General features: G+C 47.2%; 1 protein-coding gene across 1 annotated transcript in view; it reads left to right on the top strand.

Annotated features, from left to right (window-relative positions):
* Window positions 1–25,268, top strand: part of LOC148055124 (PDZ domain-containing protein 2-like) — a 72,041-nt gene that overhangs the window by 18,793 nt on the left and 27,980 nt on the right. The window contains 6 exon segments of the mRNA XM_087762388.1: window positions 12,017–12,128; window positions 13,840–13,988; window positions 14,618–14,737; window positions 15,580–15,694; window positions 22,599–22,629; window positions 22,675–22,728. Of these exon segments, the coding sequence (XP_087618514.1) occupies window positions 12,017–12,128; window positions 13,840–13,988; window positions 14,618–14,737; window positions 15,580–15,694; window positions 22,599–22,629; window positions 22,675–22,728 (581 nt within the window).

The following is a 25,268-nucleotide window of genomic DNA, read 5'->3' as shown; positions in this document are numbered from 1 at the left end:
ACACTTGTGCTCTAGACCCTTCACCAACTTTGTTGCCCTTTTTGGACACGCTCCAGCCCCTCGATGTCCTTCTTGTAGTGAGGGGCCCAAAACCGAACACAGTGCTTGAGGTGCAGCCTCACCAGTGCTGAGTACAGGGGCACTATCACCTCCCTGGTCCTGCTGGCCACACTGTTCCTGATACAAGCCAGGATGCTATTGAGCATTGATGCACCTGAGCACACTGCTGGCTCATATTCAGCCGGTTGTCAACCAACACCCCCAGGTCCTTCTCCACCAGGAAGCTTTCCAGCCACTCTTCCCCAAGCCTGTAGCGTTGCATGGGGTTGTTGTGACCCAAGTGCAGGACCCGGCACTTAGCTTTGTTGAACCTCATACAATTGGCCTCTTCCACCCAACTTGGTGTCATCTGCAAACTTATTGGGGGTGCACTCAATCCCCTCGTCCAGATCGTTGATAAAGATATTAAATAGGACTGGCCCCAATACTGAGCCCTGGCGAACACCACTTGTAACTGGCCACCAACTGGATTTAACTCCATTCACCACAACTCTTTGGGCCTGGCCATCCAGCCAGTTTTCTACCCAGCAAAGAGTATACTCGTCTAAGCCATGAGCAGCCAGCTTCTCCAGGAGAATGCTGTGGGAGACAGTGTCAAAGGCTTTACTAAAGTCCAGGCAGACAACATCCACAGCCTTTCCCTCATCCAGTAAGCGGGTCACCTTGTCATAGAAGATCAAGTTAGTCAAGCAGGACCTGCCTTTCATAAACCCATGCTGACTGGGCCTGATCTCCTGGCTGTCCTGTATGTGCCATCTGATGGCACTCAGGATGATCTGCTCCATAACCTTCCCTGGCACCGAGGTCAGGCTGACAGGCCTGTAGTTCCCCGGCTCCTCCTTTCGGCCCTTCTTGTAGATGGGCATCACATCATTAGCTAACTTAAAGTAACAAAAAGTAATTCAGAGTGATTTATCATCAGCTGAGGCTTCGCTGTCCCTTTTTGTTAGTCCCAAAGCCTGATGCCACTTCTGTAGTTTCGCCCCTTGTTGCTGTTGTGTGAAAGGCTGAGAGAATAAGGAAAACTTCAAAACTACCTGAGTGCAACCAGCTGTTGCAGACTTGTCAAAAGTTCTTCTGGAAACACTGAGAGAGAATTTCAGAGAAAGCATTTAGCATTGAAAAGGAACAGGAAGCATAACTCAACAATTAAATGTGTCCAGAGTTCGGGGAGGGACCCTCATTACTTGGAGGACTTGAGCATTCGTTCCCAGCACTGCAGTCTTGAAAGAGGTTGCTGAAAGACGACTCATTCCTCAAACAGCACGGTATGGCTGGAAAAGTGAGAAAGAGCTTTTGCTATCAGAAATCTGTTTTGCAATGAAACGCTTTACTTGAGGGGGGAAGAAGATTCATCTTCTTCAGAGCCTGGTGTGAAGCTCCGTTGTGGCCAGCCCTCATCCTGGAGAAGGATTTAATAACTCCTTTCCTCTTCATGGTGAGGGCTGGCAATATTTGCAGATCCTGCCTTGTGCCACATCTCCTGTGGCCCTTGGAAGGGGCAGGCTAGGGCAGGGTCCAGCCATACCTTAGCATGGCTTGGAGCTGCTGTTTGGCTATAAATGCTGCATTTGTTGAAAGTCTGGCAGCACTGTACCTTTCTGAGATACAGTTTTGTCCAGCATATCCATGGGTCTGTGCCTGTGCAGTGCCCTTCACTCATGCTGTAGCTGAGCAGACGTACTGGGTCCTACAGTGATTCCAGAGGACTGGGGAAATGCAAGTTTTTTCGAGTAAATGTAGTTAGGAATTTAGGCAAGAGAAAATGACAAAGTATTTGGGGACCAAATCTTGTTTGCCTAATGTAGCTGTTCCTTTTGTGTTGTTTCCAGAAGCCGTATCACATTAAAATAAGCGACTGCAATTCATCTTATTGCCATGGGGATGTTCTGTAATGGGCATGATGGGCTGATGGTGGTGGTGCGGGTGCAGGCAAGGGCTTGGGGAAGGTGTGGGCACACATCGTATGAGTTTGGGGAGGAGAAAGAGTGATGGAAGGCCCCTGGGGGGGCAGTATCATTGAACTACTGTTTTTCACAGATATTGTAAAAATTCATCTGTCATGGAGACATTAACGTGAATGTGTTCTTCAGGTCAGGAGGGAGTTCGGCGAGGAGCGCAGTGGAGGCAAGGGTAAGTCCTCGCAAGCGAGGCCAATGTGTGGCTGATGCGGTGTGGGCGTTGCCAGGAGCAACAGCAGGAGATTTAAAACGCGGCTTAACCATCAACAGCACCCAGTTGGCAAGGAGCACAGCAGCGGCAAGGCTAAATCCTGTGGCTCAGTGCTAGACTGGGGCAGGCAAGGGGGTTCTCGGAGCCCAAGAAACCCGAGGGCAAGCAGAGGGACCCGTCAGGAGCCAGCAGTTCTTGCGAGCGAGGCCGACGTGCGGCTGACACGGTGTGGGCGTTGCTAGGAGCAACAGTGGGAGATTTAAACAGCCCTTAGGGAGCGTGGCGAACAGGACGGGCAAACAGGGCGTGGTGCGTCAGAAGGGCGTGGTGCGGCAGTTGGCGCGGCAGTTGGCGCAGGCAGGGTTCTGCAACCTGCTTGTAGGTCTACAGCCCAGGGAAGTGCTCTAGGCCTCTGGCAAAATGGTGGGCACTCGCCTCAGGGCCAAAACCACTGTTCCTACAGAGAAAGCCCCTGAGACATCTGACGCATCCACCCAGATGGATCTGGTAAGAAAGGAAACATCAGTACAGGGGGTAGGTGCCCAAACCCTTCTCCTGATGAAGAGGTAAGTACCTGCATAAGGTGCGCACAGGTCAATGATCTGTTACATCAGGTGGCCGAACTGCAGAAAACAGTTAAAAGGCTGCGCAGTATTAGAGGAGCCGAGACAGAGAGAGATAGGTGGCTTCAGAGCCATGTTCCTATGGCAGACACCACTGAGAATGAGGCACCTTGGACCCTGGTGACTCACAAAAGCAGGACTCCACATCAACCTGCACCCTCCACCATCACAATCAAAAACACATATGAAGCCTTAACAGCTGAGGACACCCATGAGCAAGGCCTGCAAAGCCCCCTGCAAGGGGAAACTGTACCAGCAACACAGTGGACACCGTAAAAAGAAACGACGAGTGCTCGTAGTGGGTGACTCTCTGTTGAAGGGTACTGAGGCACCCATCTGCTGACCTGACAGGGAGTCACAAGAGGTATGCTGCCTTCCAGGAGCTAAGGTTCAAGACGTGGCCGAGTGGGTGCCACAACTCATCAAGAAAACAGACTACTATCCATTGTTACTATTTCATGTAGGCACGAACGACACCGAAAGCTGAAACCTGGGTAAAATCAAGGAAAACTTTCAAGCCCTGGGGGTGCAAGTGAAAAACATTGGTGCCCAAGTTACCTTTTCTTCCATTTTGTCGGTTCGAGGGAAGGGGGTAGCCAGAAATAGGAGCATAATGCATATCAACTCCTGGCTACGTGGCTGGTGCCGTCGTGAGGGTTTTGGCTTTTATGACAATGAGGCGTTCTTCGATGACTATAACATGCTAGGGAGGGACGGAATCCACCTGTCTAGAAGGGGCAAGGGAATCTTCAGCAACAGGCTGGCTAACTTGGTGAGGTGGGCTTTAAACTGAAGGACTTGGGGGGTGGGGTCCAAAACAGAAATGCTCATGCCATCACATCCAACTGGGGAGTAAGTCAGGCCAACCAGAGCGGCGACAAATGTTCCTTAGCTGTCTCCCAAGATGTGAACCAGAGGAGCAACCACCTCAAGTGTATGTATATGAATGCACACAGTGACTGGAGCTCCGTGCCCAGTCAGAAGGTTATGATATCATAGGAGTAACTGAGACATGGTGGGACAACTCACATGACTGGGGGATCGGGATGGACGGTTATAGGCTGTTTCGCAAAGACAGGCAGGGAAGAAGAGGTGGAGGAGTCGCACTCTATATTAAGGAAAACCTCGAATGTATCGAAGTCAACTATGGTGATTGTGAATGCTCTATCGAATGCCTCTGGGTTAAAATCAGAGGGGTCATCTCCAAGCAGAACCTTACAGTGGGCATCTGCTACCGACCTCCAAACCACGACGATAAAGCCGATGAAGCAATATTTGGGACACTAAGGCAAGCTTCTGGTCAACAGAACCTGGTTCTCATGGGTGACTTCAACTACCCAGACATTTGCTGGAAGAACAATACAGCAGCTCGCATGTCATCCGTCAAGTTCCTGGAATGCGTAGAGGACTGTTTCCTCTTACAAATGTTAGATGTGCCAACCAGGAAGGAGGCACTGCTGGACAAGAAAACCTGCTTTGTAATATCTCAGTCAGTAACAACCTTGGCTGCAGTGATCACAATATTGTGGAGTTTGGGATCCTGCTGAGCATGCTGAAGGTTAGCACCAAGACAAGGGTTCTAGATTTTTAGAAGAGCAAACTTCAGCTCGCTCAGAGCTCAGTTGGGAGGCATTCCGTGGGAAGCTTCCATGGAGGATAAAGGAGCCAGCGAGTGCTGGGAGTTCTTCAAGAATGCTCTCTTGGAAGCACAAAACCAGTTTATCCCCTATAAAAGAAAGGGAAGTAAGCAGAGCAAGAGGCCCCCTTGGCTCAACCACGAGCTCCTGGGTCTGCTTAAAACCAGAAGAGATGCGTACCAGAGATGGAGAAGTGGAAGATTATCCATTGAGAACTACAAGGGCATTGCCAGAGTGTGCAGAGATGCAGTTAGAAAGGCAAAAGCTCAGCTTGAATTGGAACTGGCCAGAGATGGCAAAAATAACAAGAAAGAGTTCTTCAGGTATGTAAATTGCAAGCAGAAACAGAAGGAAAACATAGGCCCACTGTTAAACAGTAGAGGTGAATCAGTCACCAACAATGCTGAAAAGGCAGAGGTTCTCAACACTTTCTTCACCTCTGTCTTTACCAACACTATTGGATCCCAGGCGCTGGGAACGAAAATCCAGGATGATCCAAACACAGACCCACCATCAGTGAAGGAGGAGTTAGTACGTGAATTATTACAGGAGCTTGACCCCTACAAATTGATGGGCCCTGATGCCATCCACCTGAGGGTGTTGAGAGAGCTGACTGATGTCATTGCGGGGCCACTCTCCATAATCTTCGAGAAGTCGTGGAGATCGGGGGATGTCCCAGAAGACTGGAGGAAGGCAAATATTACCCCTATCTGCAAGAAGGGCTCAAGGGAGGATCCGGGTAATTATAGGCCCATCAGTCTTACTTCAATCCCCGGGAAAGTCATGGAGCGGATCCTCCTGGGGGAAGCACATGATTGGGAAAAGCCAACACAGCTTCACCAAGGGCAGATCGTGCCTGACAAATCTGGTGGCCTTCTATGATAGAGTGACCTGCTCAGTTGACATGGGGCGAGCAGTGGACGTTGTCTACCTGGACTTCTCCAAGGCTTTCGATATGGTTCCCCACGGCCTCCTCCTGGAGAAACTGATGCGTTACAGCCTAGACAAGTGGTCTGTGTGGTAGGTGGGGAACTGGCTGACAGGCCACACCCAAAGGGTGGTGGTAAATGGCTCTTTTTCAAACTGGCAACCCGTCACAAGTGGGGTCCCCCAGGGATCGATATTGGGCCCAACGCTATTCAATATCTTCATAAGCGATCTGGATAACGGGATCAAGTGTAGCCTGATGAAGTTTGCAGATGACACCAAATTGAGTGGGGAAGTAGACACTCTGGAAGGGAGAGCCACCCTGCAGGAAGATCTGGATAGGCTGGAAGAGTGGGCTAACAGGAACCTTATGGAGTTTAACAAGGACAAGTGTAAGGTCTTGCACCTGGGAAAACATAATCCAGGAGTGCAGCTCAGACTGGGATCCACCTGGCTAGAGAGCAGCTCCATGGAAAGGGACCTGGGGGTCCTGGTGGACAGGAAGCTCAACATGAGTGAACAGTGTGCTGCTGCGGCCAAGAAGGCCAATAGGATGCTGGGTTGCATCAACAAGGGCATCACCAGCAGCGATAAAGAAGTCATTATCCCACTCTACTCGGTGCTTGTCAGGCCACACCTGGAATACTGTGTACAGTTCTGGTCCCCACTATACAAAAAAGATGTGGACAGGCTGGAGGGGTTCCAGAGAAGGGCCACCAAGATGATCAAAGGTCTGGGAAGCCTGCCATATGAGGATAGGCTGAGAGAGCTGGGTTTGTTCAGCCTTGAGAAAAGGAGGCTTAGAGGTGATCTCATCACCATGTACCAGTACTTAAAGGGGAGCTACAAAGAAGATGGAGACTCCCTTTTTACAAGGAGTCACATGGTGAGGACAAGGGGTAACGGGTACAAGTTACTCCCAGGGAGATTCCAATTGGACATGAGAGGGAAATTTTTCACAATGAGAACAGTCAATCATTGGAATAATCTCCCCAGGGAAGTGGTTGACTCTGCTACACTGGACTGAGGACTCCAGAGCTGGACGCAGTACTCCAGGTGGGGTCTCACCAGAGCAGAGTAAAGGGGCAGAATCACCTCCCTTGACTGGCTGGCCGCACTTTTTTTGATGCAGCCCAGGATACGGTTGGCCTTCTGGGCTGTGAGCACACATTGCTGGCTCACGTCCAGCTTTTCATCCACCAGTACCCCCAAGTCCTTCTCGGCAGGGCTGCTCTCAATCCCTTCATCTCCCAGCCTGTATTGATGCTGGGGGTTGCCCTGACCCAGGTGCAGGACCTTGCACTTGTCCTTGTTGAACCTCATGAGGTTCACATGGGCCCATTTCTCAAGCTTGTCCAGGTCCCTCTGGATGGCATCCCGTCCCTCAGGCGTGTCAACTGCACCACTCAGCTTGGTGTCATCTGCAAACTTGCTGAGGGTGCACTCGATCCCGCTGTCTATGTCATTGATGAAGATATTAAACAGTACTGGTCCCAATACAGACCCCTGAGGGACACCACTCGTCACTGATCTCCATCCAGACATTGAAGCCGTGCTGGCTGTCTCGAATCACCTCCCTGTCCTCCATGTGCCTCAGCATAGCTTCTAGGAGGATCGGTTCCATGATCTTCTCAGGCACAGAGCTGAGGCTGACAGGTCGGTAGTTCCCAGGGTCCTCCTTTCTACCCTTTTTAAAAATGGGCGCAATGTTTCTCTTTTTCCAGTCCCCAGGGACTTCACCTGACTGCCATGACTTTTCAAATATCATGGAGAGTGGCTTGGCAACTACATCAGCCAATTTCCTCAGGACTCTGGGATGCATCTCGTCAGGTCCCATAGACTTATGTATGTTCAGGTTCCTCAGGTGGTCACGAACCTGATCTTCTCTTACAGTGGGAGGGACTTTTCTCCCCTAGTCCCTGCCTTGAGGTCCATCCACTCGAGAAGTGTGGGAAGAGGTTGCCAGTGAAGACTGAGGCAAAAAAGTTGTTGAGTACCTCAGCCTTCTCCTCGTCCATTGTTACCAGTTTGCCAGTCGTGTTCATCAGGTGGAGTACACTTTCTTTGACCTTCCTTTTCTGGCTGACATACCTATAGAAGCCCTTCTTATTATTCTTTGCGTCCCTTGCCAAGTTCAGCTCCAGCCGTGCCTTGGCCTTCCTCACCCCATCCTTACACAACCGGGCAACATCCCTATACTCTTCCCAGAATACCTGTCCCTGCTTCCACTGCCTGTGCATTTCCTTCTTGCCCTTTAGTTTGACCAGCAGGTCTTGACTCAGCCATGCGGGTCTCTTGCCTTCCTTTCCCGATTTCTTACATCTGGGGATCGAGAGCTCTTGCGCTCTATGGAAAGCATCCTTAAAGATCTGCCAGCTCTGTTCTGCTCCCCTGTCCCTGAGGGCAGTTTCCCAGGGGGTCCCATTGACTAACTCCTTGAACAGCTGGAAGTTTGCTTTCCTAAAATTCAGGGTCTTGACTTTACTCTTTGCCTAGTCCCATATCCCTCAGGACTGCAGACTTCATGATCTGCATGATCGCTGCAGCCCAGGCTGCCTCCAACCTTGATGTCACCAATTAGCTCACTTGTGTTGGTGACCGACAGGTCCAGTAACGCAGCCCCTCTGGTAGGGCTGTCTATTACCTGGCTTAAGAAGTTATCCTCAATGCACTCCAGGAGTCTCCTGGATTGCCTACAGCTTGCCGTGCTACTTTTCCAGCAGATGTCAGGGTGGTTGACGTCCCCCAGCAGGACGAGATCCTGAGAGTGCGATGCCTCCTGTAGCTGGAGTAAGAAGGCTTCGTCAATAGGCTCCCCTTGATCAGGCGGCCTGTAGTAGACCCCAACCACAAGGTGCCCTTTGTTGCCTTGGTCTCTAATTCTTACCCATAAGCTTTCAACCTGCTCGTGGCTATTCTTCAGAGACACCTCATCACACTCTATCCATTTCTTGATGTGTAGGGCAACCCCTCTGCCCCTCCTTCCTCGCCTGTCCCTTCTGAACAGCCTGTAGCCATCGATAGCCACACTCCAGTCATGGGATTTGTCCCACCAAGTTTCAGTAATGGCAACTAGGTCGCAGCTTTCTAGCAGCACGGTGGCTTCCAGCTCCTCCTGTTTGTTGCCCATGCTGCATGCATTGGTGTAGAGGCACTTCAGCTGGGCTGTCGGCCACATCACCTTCTTAGAGGAACACACCTTAATTCCTTTGAGGTATTTCACTGATGTTTCCCTGTTTGCTCCTATTACCTCAGGAGCCCCTGGCTCCTCTCTGTAAGACTTCAAGCGTGCTGCAGTGTACCCAGCACACCTCAGATCAACAGGCTGAGGGCCCTCGCTAGCACCCCGTCCCTCTAACCTTGGCATGTCATCCCACAGTTTGTCACGGGCAAGCCTGATATTATCCCCTTCCCCCTTCAAGTCTAGTTTAATGCTCTGTCAATATGAGCCCCGCTAGCTTGTGAGCAAAGACCCTCTTCCCCCTTTGAGAAAGGTGAATCCCATCTGATGCCAGCAGGCCTGGTGCAGTGTAGGCCATCCTGTTATCAAAAAACCTGAAATTGTGGCGGTGACACCAGCCACAGAGCCATGTATTAATAGGCTGGGTCTATCTGTTTCTTCCAATACCACTGCTTGCAACTGGAAGGATAGAGGAAAAATTACCTGTGCTCCAGATTCCCTTACCAACTGTTCCAAGGCCCTGAAGTCTCTTGATTGCCCTTGGACTACACGTTGCAGCTTCATCGCCACCCACATGGAAGAGCAATAATGGGTAATAGTCCGAGGGCCATACCAGGCTAGAAAGTTTCCTAGTGATGTCCTTAACCCAGGCCCCAGGGAGGCAGCAGACTTCCCTAAGAGGAGGGTCTGTTGGACCATCTGTTCCCCTCAGAAGGGAGTTGCCTACAACTATAAATCACTATATCAGGTGTAACTGCCCATGTCCATGCATGCTGCAGAAACGAAACAGCTCTGCAGCTCCGGACCTGAGCTGGGTTGTGCTCAGCTCCAGAAAAGTGAGGTTGGACCCATCCCTGTCTGCTAGGATAGTTAAACACCATGCGAGTGCAAGGCAGCACCGTGCCTGCTTCAGTTAGGTGTCCCCTCTTGTTTTTCTCTATCCCTATGCTTCAAATATTTCTCCACTGCAGAATTAACACTGCTCCTGAGTACTGTTTTGCACACCTTTAAAACCACCAGCTATGTGATCTTTGTGTGTTTGTGCAAATGATTTCTACCTTTCTATGAGGGAGGCATTCCCACTTATAAAGGGTATTTTCATTTATGTGGTAAATTCCAGCATAACTTTGTGTGATCCATGAAGTCCCAGCTCACTTCTAAACACTTCTGCTGTCTTCTGGGTATGCTCTCAAGATCGTAGGGAGAATTTGTGGTACTGTGGCTGTGGCCTAATCACTGATGGTTTGGGTCTCTTGGGTGGGTTTTTGGATCAGATTTCTTACATCTTTTCTGGAATGAGTCCCTCGCTAGGAGGGACTAGTAAGTAAAAGAAGAAAACACTGTAAGCACTGGTTTTCTTAGACTGATGTGGTTATTTTCTTCTTTAGATGAATCCTATTATATGGAGCTGTGAGCTGCAAAGCATTTGATATTAGAAGTGGACTCTGAGGTAGTTGCTGCAATGCTTTGAAAAATCAGTAAGAACTTGCTAGGATGTGTAAACTATGTATAGCTGTTCATGTTGAAGGGGGAGGAATAAAAAGCCAAAATCAAATAGCAGTTTCCATTCCAGCTTCCTGTTATCTGCCAGTTTTATCTTTCCTGAAGTTTTTACCTTTTGAACTGAAATCATAAAGTCTAGACTCTGTGCAAAAGAGAAGTTTTGGCTTTCTTCGTTTTGGGAGAAGAGGGACTGGGGGATGGGAGGCAGGTTCTGGGGAAGATCCTGCCATTTTTAAGCTTGAATAGTGGAAGTAGAAATTATTTTAACAGTAAGAGTGTTTGGTCATTTGGGTGGGATTTTTTTTTAAACTGACTTGCAGCAGTTTATATAGTACATTAAAAGTATAATGCAACCAGTAAGTGGTTGTATTGGAAATTTTGTCATCCTTGCCATGACCTGTCTGAATAATTGCGCAGAGGATGCATGATGGGTGATGGGGTGAAAATGTAAAAGAAGTAGTGCGTCCATGGGAAGTGTGTCGAGGATCGCTGTGTAGCGGCACATCTAGGAAAATGTGACTGCTGTAGTTTGGTAAAGGAAGCAGCAAGTGGAGAAGGAAGTCACCAGGGTCTTCCACAACACATGGGTTGAGGAGCATCTTTGCGGGCTTTGCATGTTGCGCAGCTCTGCTCATCCCTGACCATGTGGCCTGAGCATGTGGCCATGCTGCTGAAGGTGGCAGCCGTGTACATTGTCACTTTGTATTGTCACCTTGTCGTGGTTTAACCCCAGCAACTATGCACCACACAGCCGCTCGCTCACTCCCCCGCCCCGGTGGGATGGGGGAGAGAATCAGAAGAGTAAAAGTGAGAAAACTTGTGGGTTGAGATAAAGACAGTTTAATAGGTAAAGCAAAAGCCACACACGCAAGCAAAGCAAAGCAAGGAATTCATTCACTACTTCCCAGTGGCAGGCAGGTGTTCAGCCATCCCCAGGAAAGCAGGGCTCCATCACGCGTAATGGTTACTTGGGAAGACAAACGCCATCACTCCGAATGTCCCCCCCTTCCTTCTTCTTCTCCCAGCTTATATACTGAGCATGAGGTCATATGGTATGGAATAGCCCTTTGGCCACTCTGGGTCAGTTGTCCTGGCTGTGCCCCCTCCCAGCTTCTTGTGCACCAGGCAGAGCACGAGAAGCTGTAAAGTCCTTGACCAGTGTAAGCACTGCTTAGCAACAACTAAAATATCAGTGTGTTATCAACATTATTCTCATCCTAAATCCAAAACACAGCACTATACCAGCTACTAAGAAGAAAATTAACTCTATCCCAGCTGAAACCAGGACACACCTGCATCTAGGCAAACATAGCGAATAAACAGACTCCTCCTGTCTCAGCACATTTACTCAGGGTAGCGGGGTTGCGATTCCACATGTAAATTTAAGTTGAGCGTTTCCAGGCTTTTGAGTAATCCTGTGTAAGCCTCATAACCTTCTGTTAAATTAGCTTTTCATCCATTATGCATTGACATTCAGCTCTGGACACTAACAATAAAATAACACTTTTAAAAAGTGATTTTCTCTATAAAGATGTGATGTCTCTGGAAGTTTGCTGAGCTGAACAAACTGCAATAAAAGCTACATTAAAATTTTGTTTAAATGCATGTGTAAGCATCTGAACAAGGTGCCATTGATGCTGGAGGTGCTCTGGGGGCATTAGTGTGGTACCCTGCAGAGGATCTCTGGCCATCCTTAGCTGTAGGTGTACCCATCAGTAAGATATGCAGTAATGTCCAAAGGCATTGCTGAAAATTACTTACAGAAACACGTGCTGGCTTAATACAATGACATGTTTTGGAAAAAAAATATGATGTGCAGTGGAATTTTCTGTCCCTTAGTAAAAATGAGAGGAATTCCATCAACTTCTCTGGTTTGCAAGTAAATCAGAGTGGTTTTTTTTTTATTTTTTTAGGTGATGGAAACTGAGAAGTCTCAAGATCCAGCTTGTGCAAAAGTGTCCAAAGGAAACAACCAGAGTCCAACTCTGGGAAGTAGCATACTGAAATACAGAAGTCGATCCCAAGGTAAAGCTGGGTTGATAAAAGATAGCAGTAGTAGAATTTTTATGGTGTGTATTTATTTTAGCTCTCTAAAAGTGAGATAGGTTTTCTTTCCTTTGGACATCGTAATAGTTTAATTTGGAAGGAATATCCCAGCTCTAAGATGTTTGCATTCAGCCTCCTGAGTTGAATTATTGTATGGACAGAAAGATGAAGCAAAATTTTGGAAGGTCCTTTTTTTTTTTTTTTTTGTTCTTTCTCTTCCCCCGCCCTCAACATTTACCTTCCCTATATATTTCAGTGTGCTCTAATACTGAGGTGGGGACATGTTTCAACATGCTATCACCAAAATACCCATTATGGTGAATACTCCCCAAATTTTCTATTGCTTTGTCCCCAAGTCTTAATAGTAACCTGTGTGCAGAGCTCAATACGTTCTCATCCCTAATACTCTCTGAGACTCCCTCCCTCCTATGTTCACCTTAATTTCCATTTACTCAAATATTTTTAGCATCTTCCAGGGAGGTCCTCCACCTGTAGCCCCTGTGGCTGTGTGTTGGTGGCTCACTGAGGATCCAACCCCGGTTCCCGTGAGCACTGATGCCCCTGGGCTGTGGGTGAGCCTGGAGCATCCCCCAGCCTGGTCCCAAGCCTGGACTGCAGTGTGAGAAGGGAAGCTGCATTCAGAGATGGGCAGAAAACACAGAAATATAACTGTTCTCCTAGAATAAAAGAGGGGGAGGTGACAGGAAAGGGTTAGTTGCAGGTGCCAGGAGGGTTTGGGAGTAAAAGAAGTGCCAAGATGCCAGGTCCTGCCAAGATAGCTGTCCTGGCTGAGTGCAGCAGTGGTGCCCTGTGCCCAGGGAAGGGGAGCTTTAAAACCAGAGGTAATTTCACACCCCAAAGCAGGGAGCGGGTTTAAATTGCACTCTGGGTGGTGGGTACAAGTTGTGCCTATGGATGCAATTGCAGAATTGCTTTAATGCTGAGTGAAAACAAGCAGCTGCCCCCAGCTCTGTGCTCCATTCCTCCCTGGTGCTAGCAGCGAGCCTTGCACAGCCTCCTGGCAAGGAGGAGGTGGCAGAAAACAGGTTTGGGGCTCTCCTGGGCAAATTTGCAGCAGGTCTACCTCAGCCCATGGCTTGTGAGCCCTGTCCCCAGGGTAAGAACAGGGCAGTGAGGACAAAGGGAAAGCAGAGCTGCCCCTTTCTGTGGCAGCTCCAACTTATATTGGTTTAATCTGGAAACCACGTCATGAAATCCAGCTTGTGTAAATTTGGCCTGTGTCTTCGATTTTCATCTGTAAAATAGGGGTTAATGGCCCTTCCCTGCGTGGTGGGGAAATGGCAAGGATAAATGTGCGGAAACCGCTGTGACTGGGGGTCCTGTGGGGACCTTGGAGAAAATGAGAATTGGAGGAGCCCTGGTGTGAGGAGCAGGGTTTTTCTGTCCCTGAGCTACCATCTCAATTATCTTCTGCTTTTTCTTACTACCATGAGTGACAGCGCTGAGGAGTTCAGCATCACTGAAAGATTATACAAAACCTGTGACAGCAGGAAAAGTTTTTAGTTGAGGATGATCAAACCTAGCTTGTAACTGCCTGGTTGGGAACTGCATAGCATTGTTTTAAGGCACTGTTTAAGTTGGGATTTGCAGGAGGTGATTATTGCATGCTGGCAAGAAGATAAAGCAGCTCTGAGATGTTTGTGAGACTTATTTCTGTGGTTTTCCCTAGGTGCTGGATCCCGCTTAGAGTCCGTGGGAGAAGACGATGAGCTGACAGTGGAAAACGGTGAATCGAATTACAAAATAGCGGTGAAATATTCCTGGGGTGGGAGAAAGCACTCTCTGCCCCAGCAGCTGGAGTTGGCGGGAGCCAGGCAGGTGGGTGGAAAGGCAAGGCTGGCTCTGAGCACCTCGCTTCCCTTGCTCAGGCTGTGCTCGATCCTTCGAGATCTGTCTGGAGCTCGTAGAAGCATCGGTAATTAAATGAGGCCACATAGGTACATCACAGGGACTGAAACCAGGCCTGGACACCAAAATGGGATGCGTTGGCCACCTATGGAGAACTTATTTACTCTGAGGATGGTGAAAGGGGGTACTTCTTGCTATGGCCAGGAGGCCCTAAGGCTGATATTATGAGTTGCAGTTCTAGAGATCTGAGGACTTAAACAAAAAAATCCTGCTTCTCTTTATTTTAATGACTTGATGATGTAGGATTTTTTTTTTTTTAAGCAGAGAAGGACTTCAGTATATCATGAGGCTACCCTTAATAATCTTTTTAATTTAAATTGTGACTGGTACATTACAAAATGATCCTACTGTGTAAAGTGTGGGAAAATTATGGCAAGATTCACTTTGACTGTAATGGGCAAGGATTTCATCCCTTGAACATTTTTCTGAATATATCTGTAATATCCCCCCCCCCAACACATGCAATTTTCCTGGTATGACATCCCAGTGCCTGTGCCAAGCAATCAGAGCAACTTCCCTTGTTTGCTGATGTTTATTAGGACTACCATATCATGAAGAAATACACCCGTTCCTTCAGTGCCGCCCAAGTGGAATCTCCATGGAGACTGACCCAGCCATCCATCATTTCTAACATCGTCCTGATGAAAGGGCAAAGCAAGGTGAGGATTTCTGCATGTGGCTGGTTTCTTACATGTAGCAAGAGCTGTAATTTAAGAGGTGTCTCCAATGCCCAGGACTTCCAGCAGGTCTCAAGGTAGCCATTAAGAATAATAACAATAATAATAAACAAATCCCATTTTCAAATGTAAATGCCAAAGTTACACCTGCAAAATACAGGGGAAGCAATGTTCATGTCATGCACTTGATGCGGGGTGGCTTTCATTCTGATTTGGTGCATCTGGTCATTACTGAGATATCAAATATTAATAATGGCTCTATAAATATGTATGTTTATGCAAAGTTGGTGCAGCTACAGAAGAGTACCTGTTTGCATGCATATTTATGGGCAAGCATATTTTATCTCTGTGGAATACATTAAAAAAAAATCACTGTAAATTAAACATTAAACCCAAAGACGGGTTCGTGGTTGATTGTTTATCTGAGAGCACTGAATTCTCTGGGTCAGAGTCCACTTTTTTCCCCCCAATAATGTGTTTGCACATTTGCTGGATACTAGCTGGCTGAATGCTAAGGGAAAATAGACAGGCATTAAACTAGATGTATATTGTTTTCCCTAATCCAATCCACACTAGTATTGGATCTGTCGCTTAAATATGCTAAAAATATGCATGTCTTTTTCTGAAATACTGTTTAAATTCATCAGATGGATGTGTTTTGGACTAAAAAGACTTGTTTTGACTTTCAAGTCGCATTGCAGTGCAATTCATCAGAAGCTATTAGGTTTTCATCTTTCCTTTGTCTTGTATGTTATTGGCAGTCTTTCTCACACAGGTGATAATAGAGTAAGGTGCCAGCTGTGTGTCTTCTTCCTTTTCTGTAGGGTCTTGGATTCAGCGTTGTGGGAGGTCAGGATTCTGCTTGTGGATGCACAGGGATTTTTGTGAAGACTATATTCCCAAATGGAGCAGCGGCTGCTGATGGAAGGCTTAAAGAAGGTATAGTAGAGAGAATCCAACTGCATATAAAGGACCGCAGTGGGATATTATTTCAGTCCAGCAGAAAAATTCAAGTACAGCTTTATTTAGGCACCTGGCCATCAGCAAGAGGCTGTGGAGGATGTAACACACCCCTGTTTGTCCGTCCTGGGGAAGATCATTCATAGCAGTTAACTTGATAATGTTGCATATTGAGAAGGGAAAACTACAGTATGAAGTTTTTTTTCCCCTTCCTCTTCAGTGAACCTTATTTGCCCAAGCCATAAGCTGCAATTCTTCAGTTGGAGAGAGTCATTGATAGCAGTGAAACATATCTATCCAACCAACATCTGGCTTAAAGATGCTGGTCCAAGAAGGGGTTATACAGAGGGGCATGCTTGGGAGAGGCTGTTTTGGGCCATTGTGCTCTCTGTGCCTCTTGGTGTGATTTTTGATGTGAATCAACAAGTAAGAGTCATAACCAGACAAAGAAAAGAGGAAGGATGAGATTAGCAGTAAGATCACCCAGCTGGTTAGAGAAGCAGATATAGCCTGATTTTACTACTGCTTTTCCAGTCTTGATCTCTGAGCTGGATGTATAGCCTGCTCTGCATGTGTTTGCAGCCTGGTCCAAGTGTTCCCGTGCCAGACAGACTGTTATGCACTGTTGAAAGTACAAAGTGACCATGAGTTTAGAGCGGTGGTTTACAACTCTTCTGCAGGGGTTTGGTTATTTCTCTTCCACAGAAAGCTGCTCCTGTGTTACTTTTCTCCTATCATCATTCCCCTCTTTACATTTCATCACTTGTTGTATTTGAGGCTGCTTTTGGTGCTAACTCTCAAACTTACTGCCAAAGGGAAGCTCGCGTCCCTGCAGCATAGGTTGTGCACTCATCATGGGAAGCCAATAATTAGCAGCTGTCCCATAAACCCAGCAAGCTTTTGTAGGCTATTCAGAGCTCACATACTCTAGACTTGGCCGATGATGTCGCCCCATCTAATTTTGCACAGATGCAAGTAAAATTGCATAAAGTGGAACTGGATCCTGCTCACTTCGCCCTCCTTTTAATAAAATGAAGGTAGATCAACACAGCTGGGTGTAAGTAGTAAGACCCAGAACCTGGAAGCAGGTAGAAATGTGACAGGATGTGTTCATTGGGGTGAGAAGGGCATTTGCTATTGCAGTGTGTGGGCCACTTGCTTCTCTCTTTGTGGGCACTTAGTAAGAGGAACACATTTGCTTTCTGCATGTGGATGCAAGGCCAGTTTTCTCTGAACAGGCTTTGGAGTAATGATGTGCTGTAGTGTTTCACTTAGATTCTCGTTTCTCCTGTTGATGCTCACAAAAGAGAGGGACTTTTATAGTCCCTTTGGACTTTATGTTATGAGCATTTATTTTCAGACTTAAGTTAAAATCTGTAGTGTTTTCAGCTTGTTTGTTAGTATGAGAATGCCAATTTAAGGATCTCTGCTGAAGAACAGTCTTTGCTCTGCTAATTCATCACTATTAACTTGTAAAGGCATTAGGACAAGTGAAAATAAACTGAGAACAGTAAAAGGCTTTTTACTAAGCAGATAATTGGAATCCACATAGTAGTGGGTTGCCTTATGTATAGGAAGTGTTTTTTACATCTATATAGCCTCTATGTTGCTGACTTCATTTTTTGTAACTGATTACCAGGGGATGAAATCCTAGAAGTTAATGGAGAGTCTCTACAAGGGCTGACCCATCAGGAAGCCATTTAGAGGTTTAAGGTAACATGGATGTAGTAAGAGAGAGATTCATGCTCCTCTTCATTCAGTGCCATTTAGCACCCTTGGCTTTATATTCTTTTGCTGCCACTAATTACTGTATGCAGGTTTACTGGCAAATGTTGGCATATCATGTTGCCTTATTGGGGTTCTCTGATGTCTCTCCAGCAACTCAAGAAAGGTGTGGTGACCCTGAATGCGCGCACGCAGCTGCGCAGCCTGAGCCTCACGCCCTGTGCGACTCCCACCTTGCTCCAGATCCCCCAGCGCCAGTGGTGGCATGCCTGTCCCCACTGGCCCTGATGAGGTGGGTGGTTCCTCCTCCAGCTGCAAAGGCCCCGGCCCAAAAGACAGGTTTGTCATGGATGTGATGCTCAGTAAAGGTGAGGGTCCACTGAAATGGGCTTGGAAAATGAATCCCTGCTTCTTAGGGGAATTTTTGGGAATAGGCTAATGGCTCTAATATCCAGGGCACCTACCCATGTCGTTCCAATCTTGAACCATGGGATGGGGGAGAAACACATCCTCTAATGCAAAAACCTCTCAAGAGTTCACCCTTCCACATTTTGCTGCTCCAGAGTTAGGAGGCTCTTACAGGTAGCAGTCAGTGTCTGTGCTGCTGAAAGGGGGAGGCTGTGAGATACCAGGCAAAATGTGAATCAGCCTCTCAGCAGCCCGAATGGCCATGCCCTTCTTGTAAAGGGCAGCTCTGGGGAAGGCAAATCCACGCAGAATTGCCCAGATGAGCTGTTTGAACTCCTTCCTAAGGGTTACTCTCATTATTAATAATTGCACAAGATAAAGGGACCTGGACAAGCTTGAGAAGTGGGCCTATGTGAACATCATGAGGTTCAACAAAGCCAAATGCAAGGTCCTGCACCTGGGTCGGGGCAACCCCTGGTATCAATACAGGCTGGGGGATGAAGGGATTGGGAGCAGCCCTGCCGAGAAGGACTTGGGGGTACTGGTGGATGAAAAGCTGGACGTGAGCTGACAATGTGCGCTCACAGCCCAGGCGGCCAGCTGTATCCTGGGGTGCATCAAAAGAAGCATGGCCAGCAGGTCGAGGGAGGTGATTCTGCCCCTCTACTCTGGTGAGACCCCACCTGGAGTACTGCATCCAGCTCTGGGGTCCTCAGCACAGGAAAGACATGGACCTGTTGGAGCAGGTCCAGAGGAGGGCCACAAAAATGATCAGGGGGCTGGAACATCTCTCCTATGAGGAAAGGCTGAGACAGCTGGGGTTGTTCAGCCTGGAGAAGAGAAGGCTGTGGGGAGACCTTATTGCAGCCTTTCAGTACTTAAAGGGGGCCTACAAGAAAGATGGGGACAGACTTTTTAGCAGGGCCAGTAGCAATACGACAAGGGGTAATGGTTTTAAACTAAAAGAGGGTAGATTCAGACTAGATATAAGGAAGAAATTTTTCACATTGAGGGTGGTGAAACACTGGAACAGGTTGCCCAGAGAGGTGGTAGATGCCCCATCCCTGGAAACATTCAAGGTCAAGCTGGATGGGGCTCTGAGCAACCTGATCTAGTTGAAGATGTCCCTGCCAACTGCAGGGGGGATGGACTAGATGACCTTTAAAGGTCCCTTCCAACCCAAACTATTCTATGAATCTATGATAAACTTGGAGCATATGTTATATGTGGTGGGACAAATATACCTGTTTTAAAGGCTCGGGTGATGGTTTTAAAGTTTGGATTAAAAATCTGGAGAGAGAAGGTAAGATGTCCAGCAATTCTTACTTCAGGAACGCTGTTACCTGAAGGAAAGCAGAGGTGAAAGTGGACAGAGGAAATCACTGAACCAGAGATAACTCCTCACCTTTCTTCATGTCTCTGCTGAGGGATACTATGCAGATATTTTAACAAAAGAGAGCAGTACAGTTGGCAGCATCTTCTGTGCAATAATTTTAAGTGACATCTTTATTGGATTGCTGCCCCTACTCCTTTGTGCCTCGGACCAGATCAGACCTTGTGCAACATTTCCAGGCTGTTCCAACAGCACACAGAAAATTTGCCGGGAGTAGAGCTAGTCTTCTCAATGATGGATCTTGGAAAACAGTCAGGATCAGATATTTTCAGTCCTGATTTTTACTGTTGGTCTTGGCTTCCTGACTGACTGCACCCGAGGCCAGCCCTGAAACAATACATGAGTCTTGATCTCAGATGGGATGTGGGAACACAAACACTTGTGTGTCCTGTGTGATTACAATCTGTGGGGAATAACAGTACTTTTCTTTGTACTTTTTGTTTTTCACAGAGCCAGGGGTTGGGCTCGGCATTGGTGCCTGTTGTCTCACGCTGGAAAACAGTTCTGAGACTTTGTTTTTACCAATTGGTTGGTGTAGCAGAGAGGGAATTTATACTTAAGAGTTCACCAAAAAGAAAACATTTAAATAAAGACATTCCAAAGTGGTATTTAATACTGTCCCGATCCAATGTCGGGGGAGGTTTCGATACGATCCCAAGGATGAGATTAAGACGCAAACGAGGTCAAATGCTGTACAACCTTTTGACTTTATTTTGGTGAACGAAGGGGTGAGGACCGGGTAGGGAGACGGGGGGGGGGGGGGGGGGGGGAGAGAGAGAGAGAGAGAGAGAGAGAAAAAAAAGAGCAAAAGAGCAGGTGAGAGAAAAAAGAGAGAAAGAGAGAAAGAGAGAAAGAACATGCTCAGGTGGGTGACAAGAGGGCCACGTAGGGGAACTAGCTACCGCCACGCCGAGTCCGGTGTTATCCCATCAATCAAAGGTCCAGTCTCTGTGTCTGCAGAAGCAGCTTCCAAGGAGTGCACAGGGTAGGAGGAGAAGAAAAAGAGAGAACCTCAAAAGGTGCACGCGGTCCTTTTATAAGGCCATGCACATGCGCAGAACGGGTCTGCGTACATGCCGTTTGCACTTCTGCTTTTCGCGCCCTGGTCTCTGCGCAGGCGTACGTGCAGTTCATGGTCCCGCCTCTCGTGTCCTGGTCTCTGCGCAGGCGTCCTGTGGTGGTTTCGTCGGGGGCTGGATGTCGAAGCCAGAAGATGGCGGTAGAACGGCAATGTCGAGACAGTTCTGGTTCCATAACAGTCCTCGACAAATACCCAGGAAACATTATTCTGTGTGCTGGAAGTAGCACAATCATTAAGGTTTGGTTGTTGGGGTTTTTTTTTGTTTGGTTTGGTTTTTTTTTTAATTCTCTATACAGAAAGCTGAGCCTAATAGCACCCTTTGAGAAAGGGGAGCAGCAAGAAATGCAGCCTCATGTCTTTTTATCAGAGCTGCAGCCAGAGACCCCAGATTGGGAGGAAATTTGCAGAGCTCTGCTAAAAGCTCAATCACCTGAAACTGTCTGAAACCAGGACACTGTCTTAAAAAGAGCTAGGGGAGATGTTCTTGCAGCTGATTGTGCCCATGGCTGCAGCAGCGCTTTTCTGCCCTTACTGTCTGCCTGGCAGGATTGCTGCAGGCCGACCTGCCCATCTCATTTACTCTGTGGTGCAGTTTGGATGACTTTAAGGAACCATGAGAGAGGCAATCATTCCTAGAGTTCCCTTGTGCTTTACATTGGATTAAGTGACAGAAAGTTATTTGCTGTTCCTCTCCTGGAGGCCTCATTTTTAAAAACCATTGGAGGAAATCTTCCACCTTTCTGCATTCCTGCATAAATGCTGGTGGGTACTGGGAGCATCGCTCGGGAGGGGAGGCTGCGCTGAAGACCTGCTGGGACCGCGTGATCCACACTGAACTTGTGGTGTGAGCATCAGTGCAGAGAGGCTGAGCAACAGCCTTGCTTTTGTGTGGGTAGAGAGCACTTTCTGTTTCCTTGCTCACTGGGAAAACTGTGATGGAGCAATTTGATTTTTTGAATACGGGAAGAAGATAATTTTATGGTGGCATTCCTGCCAAAAACCTTGAAAGTACCTACAATATAGAAATGTCTATAGGAGACAGTACTTTAATGCTAATTTGCTTCCTTGTAAGCCTCTGGAAAAGATTGCACTGCTGGTTGTGTCTGTATGTATCATTTATTAGGTTTAAGTGATTGATTATATCCAGGCATGCTTCCCAGTTTTCTAGCTTGCTTCTTTGAGACATTGCTTCTGTTGTCCCATCAGCAGTTTATGGCTCCATAAGCCAAAACTTACAGGATGGTTTTGATTTTTTGAAAACTTCGTTAGTCAAATACTGGCTTTGCAATACCAGAAGGGGTCTGAATCCAGCTCCTCTGTATCTGAGCTCCCCCTCTCAATCATGCACCTGTGTAAGTGACTCCATTTGTGTAGTTTCTAATAGCTGTTTAAATCTAAAAGACAGGCAAAGCAGTGGCATGATTACACAACTGATAGGTCACCCTTTGCTTTCATGAGCCTGTACCAGAGGTACTAGTTACTGAAGGCTGCTGCATGCAATTGCCATTTTGCCTTTGGTGTGTGGACTCACATGCAGACTCATTTCCATTGTCACAAGTAGCCCAACATAAATCAGCAGTAGTGGATTGTTTGAGAGTGTCTATTTAAAGCAAATGCTTTAGTAATTATGGAGAATGCTTTAATGATATCCCTAGTTGATGATTTTTTTCTTTTGAATAGTTCCATATGTCTGAGCACCATGAACAAGAGTTAAGAAATTGTTTAGTTTTGTTTTTCCAATCTATGCTTTCCTCTCAGAAGAGTTGTTTTTTCTTCTTTTCTTTTAAATGGGTTCTATAAGTTAATTTGAAGCAAATACAGGCTTATCATGTTCAATTTTTTTCCTGGATTCATTTCATAAACTCATATCTAAATCATGAATTTCTTATTGGTGTTTGTGTTAAGTAATTCGATTTGATGGGAAGGAAGAGCCTATCTGAATCTAATTTTTCCTCTTCTGTGCTCAACAAGTAGCTGAATGCAGAACTGGAATTGAAGTTTGCTTTCACCCTGGTCCAGTGCAGCCAATTTTCTCTGTTGATTTAACAGGGTTTGTAGCACTGACAGTAAGTGCAGAAGGGATCTCTGGACCTCCCTCCTGAAGGCAACAGGACTTAAAGCATTCATGTCACTGGGAGCAAGAGCAAGAATGGCTTCTTTGCAAGTCAGATCTTTTTCAGATACTTGTGTCTTTGAAAAAGCTTGTTCATCAGTTGAAAGCACAAATATTTCTGTAAAAGGCAGATGTGATTAACTGGTTCTATGTCTCTCTGCAGTCGGGGTGACCAGATCTTGGAGGCAAATTCAGTGAGTCTGCGTCACGAGGTGTTAAGTGAAGCCTATGCCATTCTGAGCGAATGTGGTCCAGGTCCGGTTAGCCTTATTAGCTGGCACCCTAACCCAAAGGTGAGGAGAAAATGTGTTAGTGTATCTGGGGTGTTTTCATCTGGTGCTGTAATTTGAGTCTTGCTGTCGGGAAAGCAGCAAATGAAGAATATTGGATTTTTCTCTCTATGTCATGTGTTGTGCAAGAAGTCAGGACTGTAATGTTGCCTTCCACTTTTGTAAGTTGTAGCAATGCTGGACTGTCCTTGCTGCTTTTCACTTAGTCACCCACTCATCAAATGCAATTTTCCTGGAACTACCCGAGTGAAATATTCCCATCTTTCTTTGTACTTGGACCAAGTGGCAACAGAAATATGGCACAAGTCCTCTTCCTCCTTAAAGTTATTTTGCAGTTAGTTTGTCTTTGAGCAGAATATAATTTAGGGCCAGGAATATAAATATTAACAGATTGAACTGATCACCTATAATAAAGTAGTAGGAATACTGTTTTTAAGAAAAGTAAAATCTGTCCAAAGATCAAAGTTTTCCTTCAGGAATTAAAAAGTGAGAATCTGGAATAAACTGCTGTCGTGGTTTAACTGAGTATGACGTCATATGGTATGGAATAGCCCTTTGGCCAGTCTGGGTCAGCTGTCCTTGCTTTGCTCCCTCCCAGCTTCTTGTGCACTAGGCAGAGCATGGGAAGTTGAAAAGTCCTTGACTGGTATAAGCACTGCTTATCAAGAACCAAAACATCAGTGTGTTCTCAACATTATTCTCATCCTAAATCCAAAACACAGCACTATACCAGCTACTAGGAAGAAAATTAACTCTATCCCAGCCGAAACCAGGACAGTATCCACCCCTTATTCCATACCATTTATGTCATGCTCAGGTCCCACATTATCCAATACATCCTCATTAACCACCACCCCCCTTCCCATCCTTTGATACGATACACAGGTATCGTTCCCTTAGTCTATGGACCACCTCTGTGAAATGTCTGTAAAATGTCCACAAATGTCCACTGAGTTCATTTAGTCCATGACTTTGGGCTCCATCTGTGATGGTGGTCGCTCAGGACAGGAGAGGTGGTGTGTCACGTGGAGTCATCAGGCACCAAAGCCAGCTCAGGTCAGGTCACTGCTGCACTTGCACTGCTTCTTGTAAGGCTTTTTCTCCATTAGTTCAGGTGGTTCCTGCTATGGTAATTCCCATAACATGCAACTCAGATCCCAGGTTACAACAATTTAAAGGCATTTCCATTACAATCTCCACCCCTGGCCCCTTTGGACCAGACCATCGGGTTTAACATTGCAATGGACTCCTCCCCTTGCCCCTGCTCTGGCTTGAACTTAGCCACAGACTGCAGTCCCTTAGGGGTGTACCTGCTCCAAGTGGAGCCTTATCTATGAGCCACAGTCTCTCCAGGGGTATACCTGCTGTGGCATAGACTTATCCACAGCCACAGTCGCTTGGAGGTGCACCTGTTCCAGCATGGCCTTCTCCATGGGCCACAATGCCTTCAGAGATATACTTGCTCCAGCACGGTCTTACCCATGGCTGCAATCCCTCCAGGAGTGTTCTTGCTCTGTCGTGGGCCTATCCATGGCCACACGCTTTGAGGTGCTCCAGCATGACCTCATGCACAGCCACTGATGCTTCCAGGTATATCTGCTACAGCATGGACTTATCCACAGCCACAGATGCTCCGAGGTGTACCCTCTCCAGCGTGGACTTATCCTTGGGCCACAATCCCTTCAGAGGTATACCTGCTGCGGCACAGACATAACCATGGCCACAGACGCTTCAAGACATACCTGCTCTGGCACGGGCTTATCCACAGCCACAGACGCTTCGGGGTGTCCTGCTCCTGCATGGACTCATCCACAGGTGACAGTCCCTTTGACTCGAGTTCACACTGGAGTTCCAGCCTGTCCAGTACAGCAGCACAGAAACAGCAGCTATGCCCTGGCCATCTGCCAGCCCAGGCACATGGCCATTGCTGTTATCAAAATGTGCCCAGGCACAGCAGAGTAAGATGATAAGCAGTTCAGCAAGCAGCAAAAGCAAAAAGCAGCCACTAACGAGCACTAGACTCTAATATACAGTAAGGCAAGCAAGCCCCGTGGCAAGCACAGAAGCCTGCCGATTAAAAGCTAAACAGCAATAACAGCTATAAATTCGATCTAGCACATTCCAATCAAATCTGTCATTATCTCAAACCCTTCGAGCCCCAGGTTGGGTGCCAAAAAGGACTGTTGTGGTTTAACCCCAGCCAGCAACTAAGCACCACACAGCCGCTTGCTCACTCCCCCGCCCCGGTGGGATGGGGGAGAGAATCAGAAGAGTAAAAGTGAGAAAACTCATGGGTTGAGATAAAGACAGTTTAATAGGTAAAGAAAAAGCTGCACGTGCAAGCAAAGCAAAGCAAGGAATTCATTCACTACTTCCCATTGGCAGGCAGGTGTTCAGCCATCTCCAGGAAAGCAGGGCTCCATCACGCGTAACGGTTACTTGGGAAGACAAACGCCATCACTCCGAACGTCCCCCCTTCCTTCTTCTTCCCCCAGCTTATATACTGAGCATGATGTCATATGGTATGGAATAGCCCTTTGGCC

Source organism: Nipponia nippon, unplaced genomic scaffold, assembly GCF_047370975.1.
Source record: "Nipponia nippon isolate SJK-2023a ecotype South Korea unplaced genomic scaffold, ASM4737097v1 scaffold_26, whole genome shotgun sequence".
Lineage (NCBI taxonomy): Eukaryota > Metazoa > Chordata > Aves > Pelecaniformes > Threskiornithidae > Nipponia > Nipponia nippon.
The sequence above is the reverse complement of the archived record's forward strand: the minus strand, read 5'-3'. Positions and strand labels throughout refer to the sequence as shown.